The following is an 18,271-nucleotide window of genomic DNA, read 5'->3' on the forward strand; positions in this document are numbered from 1 at the left end:
CATAGGGCTATACAGGCATCTAGTGGCAATACAATGATATTACAGTGATATAAATATAATTTGGGGGGGCAATAGGGATTTTGCCTAGGGCATCAAATTGGCTAGAAACGGCCCTGACACTAAGAACTTGTGCATCTTCATAATACTACAAGTTACACATGGATTTACAGATAGTCCACACACACACACACACACGGTCACATCAGCATCTCAGGCAGTACCCAGATCGCCAGAGCTTGAAATTAAAGCTGGGAAACGACTCTATTAGGAGTGTAATGAGTGTGAGAGTCACCTGCTTTATTAGACGGCTAATCCTGCAGTGTGTGTGTGTGTGTGTGTGTGTTTGGGGAAGGGGCAGGACTCTGCTGCCTGCTTGAATTGTCATTGTACTTTGAGCAGCTCTTCTGAGTACTTAAACAATCAAGACCTTAATATAGACATCAAATACTGAGGGAGCAACAGTGATCTAATCAAACACCAAATGGCTCACATTAAACTGCAATACAAAAGAAGCTAACAAGATAAACAGATAAAGACAGGCTTATGGGGAGGGAACTGTTTACAAAGATGGAGAGAAAGTACTATATCTGTAGGTAAATAATAAGATAGAGATAGATCAGTGTGAGCCTGTCATCTGTGGGAATGTCCTCCTAACTGAGTACAGCATGCATTTTATTTCATATACACTACAATTCAAAAGTTTTTTTTTTTAAAGAAATCAATACTTTTATTCAACAAGGAAGCATTAAATTGATCAAAACTTACAATAAGGACATGTATAATTTTAAGAAATATTCCTGTTTCAAATAAATGCTATTCTTTTGAATGATGTAATGATGCTGAAAAATTAAACTTTGCTAACAGGAATAAATTACATTTTAACATATATGACAAAAGAAAATTATTTTTTTTAAATAGTAATTTCACAATATTATTGTTTTCACTGTACTTTTAATCAAATAAATGCACCTTAGATGGGCACAAGAGACTTCTTTCAAAAACGTTTGAAAAAAATTACCAACCCAAGATTTTTGTATGGTTGTGTATATGTAAAACTCATGTCTTATTATTTAAACTGTTTGATTTTATTTAAGTGTAAATATTTTTATATGATTTTTTGTTTACATTAGACTGACCATGATCTGCTCATGATGGTATAAAGATGCAGAATTTAAAAAAAATTTTAATGTTAAAACTTGTTCTTAAACTAGGAATATCATAAACGAAGACCATAAAGCTTTTTGTGTGTTTGTGGGCAGGTTGTGTAGTAACAGCACAACCACATTGTCTGTGGCCATGATGATACTGTACTCAGTACAACAGATTTAAATAAAACAGAGAGCTACCAGATGAAGAAAATGTCCAGCAGATCTTCAGTCGAGCTCATCGAAGCTTTTTGGTACATCAATATTAACTTTGTGAATGTATTTCACTTCTAGAGACATTTTTAAAAAGTACTCTGCTATATTTATCCTTCTTTTATAATGGAGAGCAACCGCAGATCAGGACAGAGCTAACAGCACACGAGGACAACACATCCTCAGATCATACATACACCTGCATTAAAACCTGATGTTTTTAACAGGGAAAAAAACAGAAGACCACTTAATAAGACACGTGTTCCTGAATAAGACACGAATAGACAGTAGACAGAGACGAGAGAGAAGATTTCACTATATAATATGACAGAGTGACACTATTAAGTGCTATTCAGATGAATATTTTATTGCTCAGATGTTGCTGATTCATTGCTCTGGAGACTTAACATACTGTAGGTCAGAGTTATGTTATATTCACATCATAAACCCATTGGTCTGAAGTACTGCTCCTCATGTATATTGACTATCACATATAGATGAGAAAGAACTGATTGATGGTGGATGCAGAGAAACATTAATATAATATGACAAATCCATCAGTGCCATCTGGAGAGGTGTCATGCAAGTCCAAGAAATAGAAGTTGTGTTTTATCTAAAGTGCGAACAAACTGACAGAACTTGTCACACACTCTTCTGATTAGCTGTGATTGTGTTGTGTTTTGTTCTCCAAATTTCCAGATTTCTTCTTGTGAATATTACTGTGTCAGGTTAACAATGTTAAGATATGAAATACAGAAAGCACATAAGGCTTGTGTGTGTATATTTTAAATGCACTGATGCAGCCTTTGCCAGAGATCAATACAATCCTCATCACAAACACATAATCATACATAACCACAAACAAATGCACACAATCAAATAAAAATACACTGTGCTGTTAGACAGATTAAGCTGACATACAATAATTTGAAATATGGCAGATGTGTAGTGATTATTGATTATTCATTTATGGTTCTTCATAATCCATCTGTTAGTAGACAGAAGATCAGCCTTTGGTTGCTCTTCATTCCATATACATCTAGAAGAATGTCACATTGCCCTTAGACTGAACTGGACATGTCACCATCCACCATCATTAATAAGCCCAAAAGATTGGGCTTATTAAAACTTTTTTTTGTAAAGAAATTAATACTTTTATTCAGCAAGGATGCATTAAACTGATCAAAAGTGACATTGAAGACATCTATAATGTTATAAAAAGATGTCTGTTTCAAATCAATGCTGTTTCTTTGAACTTTTCATTCATCAAAGTATCATGAAAAATGCACAAAAATATGCGGTAGTTTTCAACATTGCTAATAATCAGAAATTATTAATTTACAGGAATAAATTACATTTTAACATATATTCACATAGAAAACAGGTCATTTAAAATGTAATAATATTTCACAATATTACAGTTTTTACTGTATTTTTGGTAAAAAAAATAACTTATAATAACTTAAAATAACAATAACTTTGGCAAGCATAAGATTTATATCGACCCTCCCCGTACTTTTGAATGGTATTATGTTTCATATAGTTGATATGTTTTGTTTATCATAATTGCTAGAACGCAGCGTCTCAGAGCTGCAGTAATGTGATGCAGGGAGACTAGAGAGCAGACGTCTGAACCTCACCCTCTGACCCGTTATCTCATCGCTATGGTAACAGCAGGGATTGGATTAGGCAGGTCTCTAAAGCGCGGGCCGATTCCGGCTCCGTGATCGTGGGCAGGTCAAGGTAGAGATTCACAGTGTGGTGCGTCTGCTAGGTTTTGCAGCATCAGTTCCTGCTGTGCCAGACTCATCTTATTATGAATGCTTCATTGTTGCACATTATTCCATGGCTTTGTAAACTTTCATCAAGTTGAAATGAAGCTTGTTCCACCTCTGAATGACTTCTGTTTTTAGCTGATGTCACCAAACCCTCTTATTTTTTAAACCCCTTCCCTCTAGTCACCTGTCATATGAGCTTCCAGTCAGTTCCCTCATTAAATTATACTGTTTCCCTGTATCTTATTTTCTTATTGAATATCCTGTTTCACTAAATCACATTAGAGTAAAATAGGTTTTCATGAGTAGACATGACTGAATAACGGTGGCAAATAATGACAGATGAGCGCGTACTTAGGAAACCTGCTGGAAAACAGTCTGCAGTGGATTTGAATGATATGAAATAATTATTAACTTTTTCTCCTTCTCATGTGATGTTTAGTATTCGAACTGGATCATTTCAAAGGTTAAATTTGTCTGTTGTCTTCCTTTTTCTGTCAGTGATGTTGGTCAAGCTTTCTAACAAACTTTCTCATGTTTTGTCTTTCTGTTCTGCAGTCTATTGACCCCAGCCAGCAGTTCACCTGGGAAAACTCCAACCTGGAGGTCAACAAGCCCAAGAACCGCTATGCAAACGTCATCGCTTACGATCACTCCAGAGTCGTGCTGACCCCCATTGATGGTGAGTCCAAAAACACACGTACTTATAGTAGTTTGAGGTCAGAATGTTTGAGGTCAGTGAGATTTTTTAATGTTTTTTTTAGTCTCTTCTGCTCACCAAAACTGCATTGATTTAATCGAAAATACATCAAAATATTACTATTTAAAATCACTATTTTCTATGTGAATAGATGGTAAAATCTAATTGATTCCTGTGATCAAAGCTGAATTTTAAGCATCATTACTCCAGTCTTCAGTGTCACATGATTCTTCAGAAATTATTCTAATATGCTGATTTGTGGCTCAGGAAACAGTTCTGATTATTATCAATGTTGAAAACAGTTGTGCTGCCGAATATGTTTCACGATGCATTTTTTTTCAAGATTCTAGAATGTTCAAAAGAACAGCATTTATATGAAATAGAAATCTTTTGTAACATTATAAATGTCTTCACTGTCACTTTTGGTCAATTTAATGCATCCTTGCTGAATAAAAGTATTAATTTCTTTAAAAAGCATCTTACTGACCTCACACTTTTAAACAGTAGTGTTTTTAGCTTGACGTCAAAATGAAGAGTCATTCAGCAATGACCAGTTCTGCACAGAATCTGCACCTACTGAATTCTGTGAAAGGCCATTAAGTCTAAATCATGCCTGCTTATTAAATATTTTGGATAATTTCAAGGTACTTTCAATGCTGTTTAATATATTTTAAAATATAACTCAAAAATAAATAATAAAAGTGTGCAGATTCCACATGGGCTTACCAAGGCCATCAGTACAATGAGCGCTCAGTTCTCAGCCCTGCGTTGTGTGTTAACACTGCACTGCTGAACCGCAGGTGTACCGGGGAGCGACTACATCAATGGAAATTACATTGACGGCTACCGCAAGCAGAACGCCTACATCGCCACTCAGGGTCCTCTGCCCGAGACGTTCAGTGACTTCTGGAGGATGGTGTGGGAGCAGAGGACCAGCACTATCATCATGATGACCAGACTGGAGGAGAAGAGCAGGGTGAGATTTTACTCCTCATCTCGTGTTGTCTGGTTCCTGCCCCAAAGAGAGAAATGGGTTTTGTGATGACAAGAGATCAACATCTGTCAGGAGAGTGTATTGGGCTTTATATGGAATTAAATAAACAATCTAAAGGAACAGTTCAAAATTGGAATTTATAAAGACCATTAATCACTATAAAGATCACCGCAAATGATGACAGAGATTTCATTTTTGAATTGTCAGATAATATCCCAAAAGTCTCGGGGATACATGCAAACACTGCATCTTTCTGTGAATGACAAAGGACAGGAAGTGAGCATAAGTATCCTCATAGGACTGTTGAACAGGAAGTGATGTGTGTGCATGTATGTTTGTGAGCGAGGGAGGCATCACATGTTCCCTCACCTGCCGTGTGACCAGATGGTCATTCTGTTTTTCCTCCACATGGTCAATCTCAATATACATGAATGTGATTAGACGCAAGCTTTCTAGTGGAATTATGTATCTCACGATTCACGATTATATTATAATTTTCTGTATAATATCAATTGATGAGATACAGTACATAGATAGATAGATAGATAGATAGATTTTCCATTTTATAGTCCATTTTAGCTCAAGTCCATTAAATAATGTTAATAGACTTTTAAATAATGTATTAGCAAATCAACATTAACTGAGATTAATAAATGCTTTGGAAGTATTTTTCATTGTTGTTAATGTTTACTAAAGTAGTTAACTATAATTAACAAATGGAACCTTATTTTAAAGTGTTACCAAAAATTATAATAATAATTATCATACGTTTTTGATATGGTGGCCAATACTGTAGATCAGTACTATACAAATGTAATTTTATTTATTGATTTATTTATTGTGTATTTATTTATTTTTCTGCAAAGATTCATTCTAGAATATGTGCTTAAAGTCATTCAAATGTTTGAATATACTGTAGACAAACACACTGTAATACACAGTTGCACTTGCTGTGCTCTATTGTCACAAATATATGTGTTAAAATATATAATATTCATTCCACAATAGGAATTGCCCTTATTTCCTTCTTTAATTCAAATGAAGGGTTTGATGAACGAGACATCAGGAACATCCTCAATTGGGAAAATGAAAAAAAAGACTTTGTTCACTTTAAAGATGCAAAACATTCTGGCAGTTGGGTTAATCAGCCATATTTATTAATTAGCTTGAAGAAGTGCACAGATTGTACCTGTTCTTTGTTGAGGAAGGACAGCAGTGTTTACGGAAGCCCAGATGGGTCACGCTAATGCATCTCAACCCCAGGCCTGCCGGCCATTACTCACACAGCCCTCTGTGCTCAGTGTGTGTGTGTGTGTGTGTGTGTGTGTGTGTGTTCACAGTATGTGACCCGTGTGTGTTATCAGAGCCGGAGGTTCAGCCACAGTTCTGGCCGGTCTGTGGTGCGTGATGCCCCCATCTGCTTCAGCTTCAGCTGGCCTCCTCTCACCCATCTCCTGTGCTCTTATGGTCCCTGATGTGTGATGTTTGTGTGTCTGTGATTGCAGGTGAAGTGTGATCAGTACTGGCCGAGCCGTGGAACAGAGACATACGGCATGATTCAGGTGTCCATGCTGGATACAGTGGAGTTAGCCACCTACAGCGTCAGGACCTTCGCTCTTTATAAGGTCTGTGTGTGGCAGTTTATAGATGATGTAACTGACATATATTTTGTTTTTTCTTTTGTTTTTGATTGTACCAGCAGTCAGAAATGATTTGATTTAAATTGTATTCTGTTGAAAAATATAATGTAATGAAAACCTTATACACAAAACAACCAGAGAATACGTTTTAGGTGTTCATTTTGATTTATGTTTGACACATTTTTTAAACAGTCAGATATACTGCATTCACACAAATGACTAAAGCTTCTGCTCATTAATGCTGAAAATGTCTTTCTGTGATGTTGAGATGTTGCACAGCGGATCTGAATAAATGAAGATGGAAAAAGTTCCACAAAAACATCCTAATTTAATTAACAGTAGAAGACAAATCTGCCTCTTGGTAACTTACAGTCTGCTAGGATACTAGCAACATTTTCAAAAACATGTTTAATTAGAAAAGTATTTTATAACAATGATATAGGCTTTTATAGTAGATTAAATAATGACTGTACATTTATATTTAACTTATTATATTTTACAATATATTTAACTTACATATTTTATTCACATCACATGGCAATTCCAACATTTAGATAAATAGATAGATAGATAGATAGATAGATAGATAGATAGATAGATAGATAGATAGATAGATAGATAGATAGATAGATAGATAGATAGATAGATACCTTTTTACACCACAGACTGAACAGAATTAAGCATTGCTTGATAATTGGTTGACCTAAATTGGTATTATCTAATTGTATACATAAAATTAACAGCTGAATCATTTTTGGTTGATTTCTATCAAAGTTATCTGACATTATCAAGATGAATTTGTCCTAACACAGTTTAACTCTGAGTTCTTGTCATATTTTATTACCACTTTCTAAACTATAGCGAATAAACTGTGATATAATGTGAGAAATGTTGAAGGTGTCTGAATACATTTTGGTTTGACTGTATCTCTTTAAATGTCTTGAAACAGAATGGGTCAAGTGAGAAACGGGAAGTTCGGCAGTTCCAGTTCATGGCCTGGCCGGATCACGGCGTTCCCGAATACCCCACGCCAATTTTAGCCTTTCTACGCAGGGTCAAGGCCTGCAACCCACCTGACGCCGGACCCATGGTGGTGCACTGCAGGTAGAGCATGATGCCTGCTCACATATCTATTAACATGTGCGTGTGTCTGTGAATAAATCTGTGTTTCCCATGGCAGCGCTGGCGTGGGTCGGACAGGCTGTTTTATCGTAATAGAGGCCATGCTGGAGCGGATGAAGCACGAGAAGTCGGTGGATATCTACGGTCACGTGACCTGCATGCGCGCTCAGAGGAACTACATGGTGCAGACGGAAGATCAGTATATCTTCATCCACGAGGCTCTGCTGGAGGCCGCCAACTGCGGGAACACAGAGGTCCCGGCGCGGAGCCTGTACACACACATCCAGAAACTCACGCAGGTGTCACCAGGAGACACCGTCACCGCCATGGAACTGGAGTTTAAGGTCAGAAAACACACACAGACTTCATCCTAACCTGCCACGACACAACAGGGTTCCTGTGTCAGTTTTTCTCTTCTCACTGAAAGCAAAACACAGCATGAAGGCACAAAATCACAGCCGATCAGAACGTGTTTGATGTTTAGTGTACAGCTCTATGGAACCAAATGACAAACCTATGCCTTGTTGCTTGTTAAAACGTCTGATTAGCATGCAAAAGATGTTTATCTTGCCTCATTTTTGGAGTTGGGAACAGGGTTATTGTTGTTAACTAAAACTGTTTTGTTAATAGAAATACAGCTGGAATAAACTGAAATATAAATATTGGATGATAACAATCCAATCATTTGATTCATTCAAATATTAATAAACAATATAATAGTAAATAAATAACACTAAAATAACACTGATTAGGAATCAAGAACAAGTGTTTATTCAAAAACATTTCTCATTTTGTTAACGGAACTGGAATGATTATGTAGAATCTGAATCTGAATTAGTCATTTCTTTATGATTCTCATCTATAATGGTTAAGCTTCATTTCATTTTCAGTAATGCTACACTAGAACAACAACAAGAAAAACTGCTGTAGAACGAGAAAAGACATGCACGCTGAAATTTTACCAAAGCAAAAGTGCACATTTTAACTGCTCAAACAGTAAGTTGGTGCTGATGGAGAAGCTGACAGGCCGTATCTGTGACTGTGGTGAGAGCTATAGCTGCTGCATGCATGCAAACACTCCTTTAACATACAGCAGCTGTCCTCAGAGACGCTCCACAGCCCGGATGATGAGGCTCAGAGCTGCTTTACATGCTGGATCATTATAGATCCGCCGAGGATGTAATCAGGTTTTAATGCTTGATGTTGTTTCACCAGCGGATAAGAATGGTGTGATTCTGAAGGGTCAGAGCTGTGTGTAAACACGTTTGGCTTTCCCTGCACAACATGAATGATTTTAATGGGCTGTTTTTCCCATGATGCATCTTGCTGACATGCTAAGATTCAAAGAGCATGTATCATTTGAAGCTTTAGAACAAAGCCACTCAAAACACCTCATTCTCCCCAAAGAAAGATGTCAAATGTTGACGATGGAAAAAACGCTTTAGAATTTCAGTGTGGTAATCAACATTATGCCATGAATACTGAACTTGAACTTAACTATTGAACTCAGAGCATTCCTTTTAATTAATGATCAGTGCTGAATGTAATATCTAGAATGGATTATTATACAGTATAATGATGCCAAATAAGATGCACACAAAAAGCTGATATTTAAAAGAAACATATTTTATGGAATATGTATTCAAAACTCACTAAAAGAAAATGACAGTATGCTAATGTCTGAAAGGCTAAAATGTCATCCTATTAATTGTCCTCAGCGAGTGTTTTTGAAAGAAGCTTTTTCTGCTCACTAAGGCTGCATTTATTTGATCTAATATTTTAATATTCTGTAATGTTATTGCAATTAAATTTTTTTATTTTTAATATTAAGATGTAATATATTCCTGTGATCAAAGCTGAATTTTCAGCATCATTACGCCAGTCTTCAGTGTCACATGATCCTTCAGAAATCATTCTAATATGCTGATTTGCTGCTCAATATTATTATCAGTGTTGAAAACAGTTGTGCTGCTTCATATTTTTGTGGAAACCATCATCATTTTGATGAAGAGAACAGTATTTATGTAAAACGTCATCTTTTGTAACATTATAAATGTCTTTACTGTCACTTTTGACCAATTTAATGCATCCTTTCTTTTTTCAACCTTTGATTAGTGGTGTGTATGATTCTGTTTCACGATTTCAGAGCAATATGAATGTGTTCTGTGACTTTTCTCACTGCAGAAACTGGCCAACTCTAAAGCACATACCTCTAGATTCATCAGTGCTAGTCTGCCGTGCAACAAATTCAAGAACCGACTGGTCAACATCATGCCCTTCGAGTCCAGCCGTGTGTGTCTGCAGCCAATCAGAGGGGTGGAGGGGTCCGACTACATTAACTCCAGCTTCATCGATGGATACAGGTATGTGAATCAGGGTTTGCGATTGCAATTCAGTAAATTCCACTTCCTGTCATTTCAATTCAACATCCTGTAGTGCGGCTAACTTGATTCAAACTCACTCGTGAAGTGAAAGGGAGCCAGATCTTATTCAGAATTTTGCCTGAAGTCGTAAACAGAGATCTGAGAACCAATTGAGACCAACTGTGAATCAGACTCTGGAGAAATCGGATGAAAGATGGCGTGTTCTTCTGAAGAGGGGCTGCTGCCACGAACGGCAGCGAGTCTCTCCGTCACTGTCCCCCGTCTCTTTGACTCCTGCTGGATGTGACAGCTCAGAGTCATGGCCCGTCTCGGAAGTCTGCGTCTGCGTGTCTACTGCCTTTGTGCTGCTAGTTGTCAGGACAAATTGTTCTTATTGGCAGGACTGTCCATAACTGGAGCGCTATCAGCACTGGGGAATCGGCGCGGCCCTGTGGCCCCGAGCTGACAGGTGATGCACACAGTTCAGCGCACAAATAAAAGGATTACCCATCACGAGGAGTCCGGCCTCCATGAAGAGCTCAATCCATCACAGACGCACATATAAACGTTCAGACTGCAGTGGGTTTGAGTCAAGCCCACCGCTCAGACACAGAGTTAAGGCATAATTCCACCAATAACATTCCTAGCATTGATATTTTTCCAAATTGATACAGATTTATCTTCCGACCTGAAATATGAATGTTAAAGGCTGTGAATTAATTATATAAATATGTAGTCTGATGAGCTGTGTGTGTGTTTCAGAGTGAAGCACGACACTGTGTTCATTTATGCACCAGTGGCTCATGATTAACTGTCTTCAGTGTCTCGGTTAACGGTAAATGCTGCTCCACATGAAATCTTCACCAGTGCTTGGGACACTTATAACGTGCCTTTGAAAATGCATCACACACCAACCAATTATAATGAGAAGTGCATTAGTTAGGAATAAATATTTTTGTTCTGTAAAATTAAATAAAATAAGTAATAATAAATACTTGTTTTTTTATTTTACAATACAATATTAATATTCAATAATAGTAACATTTCTTTATTGGCTTAATTTTTCATATTTAAATAATAAGAAAATAAAAGTATTTATTATTATTATTATTATTATTATTATTATTTTAAATGATAATAATAATAAATACCTGCTTTTATTTCTGTTACAGTTCAGTGTTATCACTGCAGTAGTAATATTTATTTGATTTCATTTTTAAATAATAATAAAATAAAAACATTATTTTTATATTATTTTTTATAATAAAATTTATTTTTACATTATTTTTAGCTGACCACATGCCTGGTTCTGTTACTATTTATGAATCATCATGTCATTATGTCTTATCATTTGACTTATTCCTTCTTCTTTGGACCACAAAATGAGAAGTTTAGAAGAATGACGACACTGCTAATTAAACAGTTCAGCACTCATTATAGAAGCATGGCATCAGAATGCTGCGACTGACCAATCAGAATTAAGTATTTCAGAGTGTGTAGGATTCATTTAGTATGAATAGTGTTCATGTTAAAGACATGCTTATTTTGTAAGCAATTACTTTTCATATCTCTTCTTTTTGCAGTAGTCTGTTCGATGGATTGTGCGTTGAAAACACTTTATTGAAGAATTTCCTTTGAATGAAAAACTGGAAAAAATGGATATTAAAATTGCATTACCTAAGACAGTATCTATGTGGTCTGCTGTGACTATAGTCTCGGAGAATCACTGATTCAGTGCAACTTTCTGCCACAGTGAACATTTACTGCAACTATCAGTGCTTCATATGAATAGTCCTTTAATAACATCCTGAATCAAGCACTTCCTTTGCTGCTGCTGAGGGGTCATGTGAGGCGGAGGGGCGGAGGTGTGTCAAGAATCTGGACTCATTATAGGCCCTTAATCAAATTAACGGCCAATCAAAGAGCTCCCACTGCATCTGCCGCCGTACTGAAGTGTAAACAGCGTAATTGGCAGTAATCGTGTTTGTAATGAAGGACAGAGGGAGAAGGGCTTTCACATGCTTTTAGCTTGATAAGCTTTCAGCGTGTGTGTGTGTGTGTGTGTGTGTGTGTGCCCTGCGTGAAGATGCGTTCACTCATACAGTGACCAAATGTGCTGAAGTCAGTAAGAGTCACAGATCATTGACAATATGGGTGTGTCTAAAGAAGCTACATTTTATGCAAATAAGCAGTGATGTAAGATATTGTAGTACAAGACAATGGGCATTAATTTAGGATTTCAATATAAGAGGTATTCACAACATTATCACCTCACCACAATGTCATAAAAAAGGATTAAAAGTTCAATTTTGATGTTGACTTGAGAAAGCCTGGCCAAAAGTTTGAAGGTGTTAAGGTCATGCAGTCATAGATAGATAGATAGATAGATAGATAGATAGATTTAAGCGGCAGTACAGTCACTCAGAGTCCTGCACTAATAAAATCACTGAAAGAGAATAATGAGGCTGCTAAATCCAGATTAGACATTTCCTGCCCTTGTTCAACCACGTCAGAAATGCATTTGCTCAGTTTATCTCAAAAAACCATTCAGCAGAGACCTCGGGATCTCACAGCAGGACACCAGCATGAGCGTGACACAGTCAGAGTGATCTATAGCTCTGTCTCTCTGTCTCATCCTCCACACCCAGCATCTTTCTCACCCGTCTCACACTCTCTCCCTCGTTCACTGTCTGGTGTTTCCTCTCTCTCTCTCTCTCTCTCTCACTGCAGCTTTATCTTCTGGTCAGTCTGTGTTGTGCATTTATGATCACAGTGACGGAGCAGCAGCGCCTCCTGCTGTTAGACTAGAGGAATCACTCTTCCCTCAATCTTCCCAGTCACTCCTGGAGAGAGATGTTCATTAGCATTCTGTCTAGATTCTTGTGTTTTTAAGATGTATCTCCTTGTGTTATTCCTGCAGGCAGCAGAAGGCGTATATCGCCACACAAGGTCCTCTCTCTGAAACTACAGAGGACTTCTGGAGGATGCTTTGGGAGCACAACTCCACCATCGTGGTGATGCTGACGAAGCTCAGAGAGATGGGACGGGTGAGTCACTGCCAGATTCTCACATTCCTGCACAGTGAACAAAGTCAATGTGAATGGCTCTTTGAAACCCATTTTACTTCTGTTATGTGAGTGAAACAAGATCTTCAAAAGGGCAAAATGTAGGGCAGCTCTTGATTGCATCCATTGGGAATTGATTGGATTGTGAAATGTTGTTCATCTTTGATGTCCTGTCGACTTTAAGGCAGGGTTATTTTCATTAACTAAAACTAAAACCATAAAAACATTTTCATTTAATTTTCATTTTCATCTCTAAAAGGAAAACTAATGCAGAAATGCAAGCTGCTGCAAATAATGAGAAGCCTGGTTATATTTGCATTCATTATTGCAACTGCATGATCGTAAAACCCTGGAGGGACTGATTTAAGTGTATCAAATAATAATAACCAAATAAACATGCAATGTGGATGCAGGAAAATGTCTGAATACTCTGCTGCAATTGTTACAAAAAATACTCTGATTCTCAAATGACTAATGAAATGTTAATGATGCTGAAAATCAGCTGGTTGTATGCTGGCCTCAGGCTGTCATTCTGTGCATTACACCACAGAGACAAAAGGCGAAAAACGAAAAATAAAAATAGCGTTGGGGTTTGGACAAAGCACTTGAGCCAAGTGTAAGCTGCTCTTATAATCAAGTGTTTGGCTCCACAGGAGAAGTGTCATCAGTACTGGCCTGCAGAGAGATCCGCACGCTACCAGTACTTCGTCGTGGACCCCATGGCTGAATACAACATGCCGCAGTACATCCTACGGGAGTTTAAAGTCACAGACGCCAGAGTGAGTCGATCAGACGTGACCGCATGACTTCAGCTGTGCTGTGTCTTTAAATCACACTCTCATTCTCTCTCAGGATGGCCAGTCTAGGACGATCCGCCAGTTTCAGTTCACCGATTGGCCAGAACAAGGCGTGCCAAAGACAGGAGAGGGCTTTATTGATTTCATTGGCCAAGTCCACAAAACCAAGGAGCAGTTTGGTCAGGACGGACCAATTACTGTTCACTGCAGGTGAGAAGCAGAATGAAAGAGCGCAGCAGAGCATGTAGTGTGTGATTGTAGTAGCACTGGCTGATATATTGAATATTCAAAATGTTGTAAATCTATATTCAAAATGTCTCAGTCTAAGATTTTACTGACTGTATCCCAAAGCTGACTTTGTATCTGTACATGACAGTTTAAAAGTGTAGGGTCAGAAAGATTCCTCCCCCCCCCCCCCCCAAAAAAATTGGTAACGCTTTAGTATATTAACCAGTTCTCGCTATGAACTAGCTGCTTATTAGCATGCATATTACTAGCATATAGGCTGTTTATTAGTACTTATAAAGCACATATTCTGCATGACCATATTCTACATCCCTAATCCTACCCAATACCTCAACTTAACAACTACAGAAATTAGGAGTTTACTGAGGCAAAAGTAGTTCATAGTTAGTTAACCATGGGAACTGGACCCTAAAATAAAGTGTGACCAAGAAATGAATACTTTTATTCAGCAAGGATGCATTCAATTTATCAAAAGTTACAGTAAAGACATTTATAGTGTTATAAAAGATTTCTATTATGCATGCTGTTCTTTTGAAATGTCTATTAATCAAAAAATAAAATTGAATTAAAACAAAAATAAAACTGGTCAAGGTTTCAACAAAAAACAGCCCAACTGTTTTCAACATGCTTCTTGAGCAGCAAAGACACTGAAGACTGGAGTAATGATGGGTTAGGAAAATTCAGCTTTTCATCATAGGAATAAATTACATTTTACAATATATTCAAATAGAAAACAGCTATTTTAATTTGTACAAATATTTTACAATATTACAGTTTTACTATATTTTTGATCAGTTAATAAAGGTGGCTTTGGTGAACTGAAGAGACTTATTTGAAACAAATTTTATCGACCCCAAACATTTGACTTCTAGATGTTGTGTGTACAGTATGTGTGCTGAACTGCTGTCTGTCTCTCTCTGTCTCAGTGCTGGTGTGGGCAGAACAGGGGTCTTCATCACTTTAAGCATTGTTCTGGAGCGGATGAGGTATGAAGGGGTGGTGGACATGTTCCAGACCATAAAAACGCTCCGCACGCAGAGACCTGCCATGGTACAGACCGAGGTAAACCTGACACCCCAGCAATAGTTCACCTGTCGTCATTTCCTCCAAATCAGACTTTTCATTTTTAGGCAAAGCATTAGTTCAGGGTGTTTTAGTCATGCGTGTTTTAACTGTGTGTGCAGGACCAGTACCAGCTGTGCTACAGAGCAGCTCTGGAGTACCTTGGCAGCTTTGATCACTATGCAACGTAACCACTCCCAGAATGCCTCAGAACGGAGAGCCGCCACTTGTTTCTGAGCCATAATCATCCTACCTATTCAGTCACCACTGCTGGAGGGAGAGAGAGAGAGAGAGAGAGAGAAACGGCAAATAAGAAGAGAGGAGAAATCACTGGAACTTCAGCACAAACCTGTTCCTCTTCTGAAAACAGCAACAAACGCTTCCTTCTGGTCTCTAATGCTCAGCTCCTGTCTCTGTATTACCTTACTGCTTTATGATTACGATCGTTTCATTTTCATATCGATCAGCATCATCCACCATTGTTTTTATTATCATTATTATTATTGTATCATCATTACGATTGGTATATCTGTCAGAAAATACAATATTTGTATCATTTATGCTGATCATTGCATATCTAAGGGGTTCTTTTTATTCTTATTTTTTTCTTATATTGTTATTATTCCTTTATAATTTTTTCGTATATATGTTCAGTTATTTTTAGCACGTGTGGACATGTATTTTCACATGACCCAGGTTACTAATACTATAAGAGGTGTACTCAGAGCTGCTGATGATTTCTTACTTTTTATCATTATTATATTTTAATGATCTACTTTTATTTGGTGGGAAAAGGGGAACTTTTATAAAATATACAATTAAAACAACCTTTTCACCTCCTGATACTTTATAAAACAGTATAATCAAGTATAAAAGAGATGAAACGCTTACACCTGAGTTAGTGAGCTTAATGAACCTGCCGTCGTTAAGGACACTGAATAAACCAATGAAAGGAGAGAACGCGTTCAGAGCCGTTCTGCTCTGAATAGCAGTAAACAGACACTTTCTGGAAACCCTCCATTCTTGAGTGAAAGAAAGACAAGAGAAATGGTGTTCCTGCTGCCACAGCAAAGTCTTTATCCCATGCTGGGTCAGCTGAGGTCAAAGGTCAGGCCTCGACCCGACAGACCTGCACACACACACATGTACAGCCGTCATGTACCTCTAGTAGATCCACGGCCATCCGTCATTCGCTCAGACCTGCAGCTGAAGTGGGGAAAGTCTGCGGCAGAAAACAGACTGCTGAGGCTGGGACTCTCCACGTGTGGTATTATTAACGGCCATCTGATCATTTCTCACTGTGGCTCGTAAAGACAAATCTCCCGTAACGTCGCGACAGCATCATCAGACTGAAAATATGTCCATACTCAAGTGTTTCTTTCCTCCTATGGCCTGAGCACAAAGTAAGATGAAAAATGCGGACACGGGAAGAATTCATTTGACTTTGTGTTCGCATAGAGACAAAACAGCATTCAATCTGTTGTACAGGCGGTCTGTTTTCTATTTGTTAATAAAAAGGAGAGAAATATGTGTTAATAAAATGCTTCATTGGGTTTTGTACATGTTTATTGTGTGGATTTCGCTGCTGTATCCCGGTTCCTTCAGCACATGGGAACAGATGGCTGGTCCCTCTCTAGTGTGTTTGTGTCCTTGCCAGAAATCCAGAGCTGCGCAGCCAACGCTAGTCAGCCCACCGGCCATTGCGGTTTAATGTGAAGGCATGTGGACTGGATTCTCCCTGCTCTACATGATTCATTAGTTCGGGAACACCTGGAGACATTAGTCCTCCTCCAAAAATCTCAGCGACCGGACAGCAAAGTTTACTAATTCTTTTGGAAGCGAATTATCTCACTAATTAGGCACAAATTGTCCCTTTGGTCTGAGGTCAGAGATGTTGTTTCCCATTATAGATTAACAATTAACAAATAATTAAGCCTAATTACCAGTTTGCAGACAACGATCAATGTCTTTGTTTATTGCTGGAGATACACAGATAATTTAAGTGCACATTTTTAACAGGTGGTCTAAAAACCAACAATTTGTTCAAAGGTTAAAATAAAAAACAGGCCATAGTCATTTCAAATTTATTTTCGATATTAAAGATGCAAAATGTAGTAAATTGCATAGAGGCATTACTGTATGTTTTTGCACAAGTAACATATATATTGAATTTATGTATTTATATCAGTTTTATAAATAATGTTTAGTATCTATATAATCATACATGACTCTACGATGATCTATGATATGGGATATACAGATAAGTCTATAGTTATATATTTATACAGTGTACCACATCTAAATGGTTGCATGTGGATTTAATGAGTCAGGTGAGATGTATAGAGTCAGATATATAATTTACAGTAAACACAACTGTTTAGCCTACACGGATAATCAATATTGTATAATCTATATTATAAACAATGATATGACTACATGATGCATACAGAGTTATCTATACAAATAATCTATATAACATTCATATACTATATACTCATACATGTGGTTCTGTATAATATTTGAAACATAAGCATGTTCAGACTATTTAATAAGTCGCCTTAAGGCTAAGTCTATGCTTTGTATATGATCTATATATAGGGTTACATTTTTATGTATAAAACATTCATAAACATCATAGGCCAGTAGGTACATCATGTCATCTTTGCAAGTTAAGTTTTTTTTTTAAATATGTAACTCTATATGAGATGCATGGAAAGGGTCCCATTAGGATGCATATATACAAATACAACTGATCTACATTATCTATAGCCTAATCAATATCTATAAGGTTGTATATGTGCTATAAAAACATCATAAGACTTAAATGAAGTTTGTGTTACATTAATCCATTTTATTTGTTTATTTTATATCTTTATGACCCCATAATCCATATAGCCAATATAATATAGATTGATTTATGCAAAAATACCTAGGCTATATAATATATTCCTTTCATTCCTTTCCTTTCCTCTATGATTGTGCATCTATATCATATATGGCATGTGGAGCATGTGTAGATTATATATCTACAATCCATATTCTATGGCCTCATAAGGGTTCAAATGGAGAGAATTTTCCATACTATCTATATGGCCCCATAGGGTTCATGCGGACTGGAGTGAGTTGATTAGGAGTCGCGCGCAGGGGAA

The 18,271-nt window shown here is 37.3% G+C and overlaps 1 protein-coding gene across 1 annotated transcript in view; it reads left to right on the forward strand.

The window, feature by feature from the left end:
- ptprfa (protein tyrosine phosphatase receptor type Fa) overlaps positions 1-16,658 on the forward strand; it is a 223,512-nt gene extending 206,854 nt beyond the window's left edge. The window contains exons 23-33 of the mRNA XM_016268145.1: positions 3,692-3,815; positions 4,634-4,809; positions 6,333-6,452; positions 7,417-7,571; positions 7,648-7,933; positions 9,774-9,952; positions 12,873-12,999; positions 13,671-13,796; positions 13,870-14,024; positions 14,987-15,122; positions 15,245-16,658. Of these exons, the coding sequence (XP_016123631.1) occupies positions 3,692-3,815; positions 4,634-4,809; positions 6,333-6,452; positions 7,417-7,571; positions 7,648-7,933; positions 9,774-9,952; positions 12,873-12,999; positions 13,671-13,796; positions 13,870-14,024; positions 14,987-15,122; positions 15,245-15,313 (1,653 nt within the window). The 3' untranslated portion in view covers positions 15,314-16,658. The remainder of the gene's footprint in view (positions 1-3,691; positions 3,816-4,633; positions 4,810-6,332; positions 6,453-7,416; positions 7,572-7,647; positions 7,934-9,773; positions 9,953-12,872; positions 13,000-13,670; positions 13,797-13,869; positions 14,025-14,986; positions 15,123-15,244) is intronic.
- The last annotated feature ends 1,613 nt before the right edge of the window (positions 16,659-18,271 follow it).

This window comes from Sinocyclocheilus grahami, unplaced genomic scaffold (assembly GCF_001515645.1).
Source record: "Sinocyclocheilus grahami isolate Dianchi unplaced genomic scaffold, SAMN03320097.WGS_v1.1 scaffold43.1, whole genome shotgun sequence".
Taxonomy (NCBI): domain Eukaryota; kingdom Metazoa; phylum Chordata; class Actinopteri; order Cypriniformes; family Cyprinidae; genus Sinocyclocheilus; species Sinocyclocheilus grahami.